Source organism: Ostrinia furnacalis, unplaced genomic scaffold (assembly GCF_004193835.3).
Source record: "Ostrinia furnacalis isolate ACB-3 unplaced genomic scaffold, ASM419383v2 OfSCF1416, whole genome shotgun sequence".
NCBI classification, from domain to species: Eukaryota; Metazoa; Arthropoda; class Insecta; order Lepidoptera; family Crambidae; genus Ostrinia; species Ostrinia furnacalis.
The window spans coordinates 1-6,611 of NW_021131655.1; the positions used below are offsets into that span (position 1 = coordinate 1).

At 37.4% G+C, this 6,611-nt stretch overlaps 1 protein-coding gene across 1 annotated transcript; it reads left to right on the forward strand.

Annotated features, from left to right (window-relative positions):
* The first annotated feature begins 197 nt into the window (after positions 1-197).
* LOC114352675 (structural maintenance of chromosomes protein 3-like) lies at positions 198-6,262 on the forward strand. Its single transcript, XM_028304352.1, has 4 exons — positions 198-466; positions 1,191-1,400; positions 4,501-4,600; positions 6,248-6,262. The coding sequence occupies exons 1-4, from the start codon at positions 198-200 to the stop codon at positions 6,260-6,262; spliced, it is 594 nt and encodes a 197-aa protein (XP_028160153.1).
* The last annotated feature ends 349 nt before the right edge of the window (positions 6,263-6,611 follow it).

The following is a 6,611-nucleotide window of genomic DNA, read 5'->3' on the forward strand; positions in this document are numbered from 1 at the left end:
CTTTCAATAATCGGTCGTGATGTTATTTAAGGATTGACGAGTATTTCTTTGAAACTAACTGAACATGTAGTAAACATGCGTATTTTCAAATAACATTTTCGCTTCATATGAGAACGATTTTCACGCATATTAAAAAGGACTAGAGAATATTTTCTATCGTTTAAAAGCGCTAACAAAAAAATATTGTCTTCTGTACAATGCATGTAAAAATTTTCACTTTTCCCTCAAAAAAACAGGAGCGTGCCGAGGCCGAATTAGAGCGCCTCAGGCAACAGATATCAGAGAAAGAGCGCGAATTAGAAGAATTGAAACCTAAATACGAAGAGATGAAGGCGCGCGAAGAGGAATGTACGCGCGCTCTCGCACTGAACCAGCAGAAACGGCAGGAATTGTATGCTAAGCAGGGCAGAGGCACACAGTTCACGTCAAAACAGGACCGGGACCGCTGGATCGAGAAGGAACTCAAGTATGTATCATAGAGATATAAAGAGATGCCAACTAATGCGCTGAGTTCGAAACTCAGTGTTGAATTAGAAATTCACACACACAAAGTAATTAAAATATGTGCTCATTATCCACTGCGGTATCCAGTACTCAATGTTCGAATAATCTTTAGTACTACGCAAGTAATGTGAACTGTTTATATTATGACGTCGCTACTGTCATCATTGCTGTCGCGAGAAATGTGTTCTCTCTTTAGTTTCTGTGATCTGTGGTCGATATGTACTCGACAGTGTGAAGCGTGAAGATAAAGCGCTGGGGCCGTATATTTTTCAATTGGCGCCACTGGGGATTGATCTTATGTGACAGTGGCGCCAATCTGGTGATTGCAAATGCGATAATCTTCCTACCGCTTCAGCGCTAACCAATTGGCGCCACTGTTTTAACCACGAATAAGTGGCGCCAATTGGTGAGCGCAATTAAGGAAACCCATATAGAAGCCCAAATATGCATTATTAATAATAATATAATAATAAAACTATTGCACACCACATTACATTAATAAGAACAAAAAAACACACGAAAAGGTACAATAGGCGGTCTTATCGCTGTGCAGCGATCTCTTCCAGACAACCTATGGAGAGGACTACATAAAACAGGAAGGGGAAGGCGAAGAATTCTATTGTTTTACTGTTAACTTTTGTAAGAAATAAAGAGTTCTTTTATCAATATATGTACAATCATTTCAGGTCCCTAAACAAGCAAATCAAAGACAAGAAAGACCACGAGGGCAAACTTCGAGAGGACCTACGCCGCGATGGCACAAAACTGACGGAGCTGGAGAAACGGATTGAGGAGATGACGAAAGAAATGGAAAGACAGCGCGTGGCCATCGACGAGCACAACAAACAGTACTACGAGTGCAAGAAGAGGAAAGACCAGGAGCAGAGTGCGAGGAAGTGAGTTATAAACTAGTAATTATTTATTAAGTAATTTATTAGATGGGCGTAAAATAGTTTAAAACCACTACTTGGTCTGCGTCTTGTGCTAGATAAATGCAAAGCCAAACTATGGCGCCAAACCACAGAATAATAATAAGTACTACGTACAGAAGTTTTACTTCGCAAAGTTATTTAATGAAATGTATGCTCAATGTCCTTAACAATATGGTGTAATTTAGCCTGTCTCAAAAGTTAAGCACCATTTTGTTGACAAACGTCAGTGATCGGCACTGCGCCGAAGCTATNTTCAGCGCCCTCATGATATTAATTTGTTCTCATCACAAATTCGTTTGAATCCATGCAGTGTGGAATTTCATACCTCTAACTTGCGTATTATGTAAATACACTCGCAAAACATTTGTAGATGAATGTTTTTACTTCTTCTCACTTGTTTAATCTCACTTTATGCGAGTTGTAAAACGTAAGTTTGCGTTTTGTAACAAGAACATAATGGATCATAATATTTACTATGGAATATTTCCAATGTTACAGAATCTTAGTGAGTCACATTCGTTTCAACAATTACATACTTCATATACGCATAACTTTCAATAATCGGTCGTGATGTTATTTAAGGAATGAATACGAAATTCATGTATATTAAAAAGGACTAGAGAATATTTTCTATCGTTTAAAAGCGCTAAAAAAAATTATTGTCTTCTGTACAATGCATGTAAAAATTTTCACTTTTCCCTCAAAAAATAGGAGCGTGCCGAGGCCGAATTAGAGCGCCTCAGGCAACAGATATCAGAGAAAGAGCGCGAATTAGAAGAACTGAAACCTAAATACGAAGAAATGAAGGCGCGCGAAGAGGAATGTACGCGCGCTCTCGCACTAAACCAGCAGAAACGGCAGGAATTGTATGCTAAGCAGGGCAGAGGCACACAGTTCACGTCAAAACAGGACCGGGACCGCTGGATCGAGAAGGAACTCAAGTATGTATTGTTGCTATCATAGATATATACAGGGTGGAAACGATAAGTGATCTCACTCGATTATTTCTAAACTATACAAGATATTGAAAAACTGGTTACTGATCCTGAAAGTGCTTCACAAGCTCTTTCAAACGGTACCAATAATAGGTTACAGAATAAACTGGAACTATCCCAAAATTCAATGTTTCCAGCTTCCATACTAAATGTATGGCGATGACACAATATTAGAAGTGTAATTTATTTTTTGTTAAATAATAAACTTAAAAAGTCCGTTAAATAAACTTGTAACTTGCATCGTATTTAAAATTATTTGTGAAATACATTACTTTTAGGTTTTACTTGCTATAAAATTATCAAGAGATGAGTGCAATGACTGTGATAGTACAAAATGTATGGAAGACGGAAACATTGAATTTTAGGATAGATCCAGTTTATTCTGTAACTTGATATTGATACCGTTGGATAGAGCTCGTGTAGCACTTTTAGGAACAGTAACCAGTTTTACGATATCTTGTGTAGTTTTTAAAATTATGTAACTTTATCAAATGTATTGAAGCTGGAAACATTGAATTTTCGGATAGTTACAGATTAGTCTGAAACCTATTATTAGCATCGTTTGAAAGAGCTCGTGAAGCACTTTCAGGATCAGTAACCAGTTTTTCGATATCTTGTATAGTATAGAAATAATCGGGTGAGATCACTTATCGTTTCCACCCTGTAGAGAGATGCCAACTAATGCGCTGAGTTCGAAACTCAGTGTCGCATTAGAAATTCACACACACAAAGTAATCAAAATATGTGTTCATTATCCACTGCGATATCCAGTACTCAACGTTCGAATAATCTTTAGTACTACGCAAGTAATGTAAACTGTTTATATTATGACGTCGCTACTGTCATCATTTCTGTCGCGAGCAATGTGTTCTGTTTTTGGGCATATTGCTGCGACACCGGCTCCGCCCCCTTGTCACATCTCCCTTTAGTTTCTGTGATCTGTGGTCGATATGTACTCGACAGAAGATAAAGCGCTAGGGGCGTATAGTCCCAAGCGAAGGGTTTTCATAATTACGTTTTCCAATTGGCGCCACTGGGAAGTGATCTTACGTGACAGTGGCGCCAATCTGGTGATTACAAATACGATATTAGAAATACGATAATCTTCCTACCGCTTTAGCGCTAACCAGTTGGCGCCACTGTTTCAGCCACAAGCAATTGGCGCCAACTAGTGAACACAATTAACCTTTTCAGCGCCAAGTCAAATACAGAAGCCATCACTCTGACGCAACGCTTGATAAATTATAATCATTGTATTCATTATTATTCAGTTTACATAATACTCAATTACCCTATTACCGAATTTTTAAGGCGGATTAATCCGTGGTTGGCGGTCAACCTGATGTACGGACGTATCCGTCATTGACGTTGAAAAGGTTAAGGAAATCCTTTGAAGCCTACACATTTATTATTTTATGTTGGTACTCTTACCGTTTTGTTTAAAGAATACATCAATTTATCTATCTACAATGATTTTAGGTCCCTAAACAAGCAAATCAAAGACAAGAAAGACCACGAGGGCAAACTTCGAGAGGACCTACGCCGCGATGGCACAAAACTGACGGAGCTGGAGAAACGGATTGAGGAGATGACGAAAGAGATGGAGAGACAACGCGTGGCCATCGACGAGCACAACAAACAGTACTACGAGTGCAAGAAGAGGAAAGATCAGGAGCAGAGCGCGAGGAAGTGAGTTATAAACTAGTATTTAATCATTAAGTAATTTATTTAAACAGTGGGAAATGGAAAGTTGTTTCACAACTTGGTCTACGTATTGCCAAACACAGTCCATAATAAATTCGTTGCATATTATGCTACCTCGCAGAAGGCGCCAACTCGTGAATAAAATACACCCCTAAACGCCTCATAGTTGGCGCCACTGTAATAGCTACTAGTGAGTGATAGGTTGTTACTTGACACTGACATCGCGTCAACTAACAAATCCTTAACTTGCTCTCCTCTCGCCTTAGCGCTCATCAGTTGGCACGCAAGTAATAGGGCCTTAATTGATAAAGGCGCCAACTGGTGAACGAAGATGACGATCTCACATATACAATTTTGATTTTTAGCGAACTTTGGCGCAAGGAAACTACGCTGACGCAAAATCTGTCGTCATTGAAAGAAGATTTGGCCAAAGCGGATCAAGCTCTTCGCTCTATGGCCGGAAAGGTAAACTGGATCCCATCAAAAACAATACTTGTCAAAAAAACCAAGTCTCGCAACTCAGTTGTTCTACGGTAAAAAGTTGTGAGATCCATGTAATACCAAGTCCAGGCCAGGAAATCTTTAACGTTTTACATAAATATATTGACTTGGCCATCGCACAACAAATATCCAGACATCCATACAAACTTTCGCATTTATAATATTAATAAGATCACAGAATAATAATAAGTACTACGTACAGAAGTTTTACTTCGCGAAGGTATTTAAAAAAATGTATGCTCAATGTTATTAACAATATGGTGTAATTTAGCCTGTCTCAAGAGTCAAGCACCATTTTGTTGACAAACGTCAGTGATCGGCACTGCGCCGAAGCTATAGGGCTGACTTCGGTAAAATGATGTGACGACGTGAGGTGCCAAACTGCGGAAAATGGCGGAGGAAATACATGATTTAGCATGAATTATCGTGAATAATATTAACTACTTATTTACCTCTCAGTGTCTTGAGGAAACTTAAAAAAGTACATTCTGTGTCTTTATTATTATTTAGGCAGTTAAATACTGCACAGTATTTAGTACACCATTTTCTTTATTTTTTTCCATCATACACAAGAATACGCGTGCGTGAGTCAATGTTCGCTCGTATGTGAGGCCTTGTGGAATAGTAATCCTGTAGGTGGGCCATCGTGCGTGTTTTGTTTTCGATGTAAACTCGCGGAGATGAACAGGCCTGGTAAGATGTATATTTTTCAAAAGTATATAAATGGTTTAACATAATTAAACAATGACAAGGCCTTAAGACGATCTGTGTATTGGAATTTGACTTGAAATAAAAAAATACAAGCATTTAACTTTCCATGGAATGTGCAGAGCATTTGTTACGTGCGCTATTCTATTATGAGAGTTGATACAAAGCCTGTTGATTACGCATGGCGTCATGCGGTTTCAAATCATACGTATTTGCAGACATCTCAAGACTCAAGAAAACATTGGTTAATTTGATAATGCTAATGCAAAACAATGTAAGAAAAGATGAATCATGCTTACTCTTGCATATCACAATACTAAAAATAAATTGTTTAACTAAGATTTTGGCGGTATTTGAACTTTAACTTTCTACTGCATATTTATTCTGCGATAGGTACGAGTGATTAACTCTCCTTTATTTATTTGCATATCACAATCGGTAGGCTAATATTAGTATTTATTTTGTTTTATTTTAAACTTAAGTTTCAGTTTGTCATTTTATTAGTCTCATATAACCTTCACCAATTATTTACGAAAAAATAGTTACATTTTTAAAACAGGGAGCAAATATTTGGGAGATTATATTGTTTTTAGGAATTTTATTATTGTGTAAACAAAACAGTAGTAAGCTGGTGCTGTAAATGCTAAGTTCTTTAAATATTATCAAAAGGATAACAATTTAAGGATATTATTTCTGAAAAAAAAAGATAGTCCTTATTTTTCAACATCAAAATTAGGCACTTCTGATGATGTAATAATAGATGATATACAATATTCTATAATACCTTTCGCAATTATGTTATTAGGGTTCTGTAGGGTACGTACACACGGTCACAGTGTTATCTATCCATTTCCGTTTTTGGTCTCGCTTTCATCAAAATTAAATGGTGATTGTTTGCGATAGAACAAGATGACATGACCGGCAATGGGCAGTTAACACTGTAATTGCCGATAGTACATCGCATGGTTATCATGGCATCGCATCGCACGCTAGGATAATGGTGTTGACTGTCCAATTACTTAGGCTGACTTGCACCATCTAACTTTGACCGTAACTATACGATAACCGGTGTTTTTTGTATGGAGTTTGACAGATTTTTGACGTTTATCAAAGTTAAAGTAAAATGGTGCAACCCAGCCTCCGTCTTTATATTTATTGAACTATCTTAAAAGAAATGTATTGTTCAGTTGTTAGTTTTCCTAAATATTTTTTTTTAAATCTGATAATTTTCTGTCAGTGGTTTCGTTGAGTAAATTATAATAACAAG

Bases quoted from the DNA above. Each gene is read 5' to 3' on its own strand.
- LOC114352675 (XM_028304352.1), top strand. From the start codon at position 198: ATGCATGTAAAAATTTTCACTTTTCCCTCAAAAAAACAGGAGCGTGCC. The intron at 467-1,190 runs GTATGTATCATA...CAATCATTTCAG, and splicing joins TGGATCGAGAAGGAACTCAA to GTCCCTAAACAAGCAAATCA. The intron at 1,401-4,500 runs GTGAGTTATAAA...TTTGATTTTTAG, and splicing joins CAGGAGCAGAGTGCGAGGAA to CGAACTTTGGCGCAAGGAAA.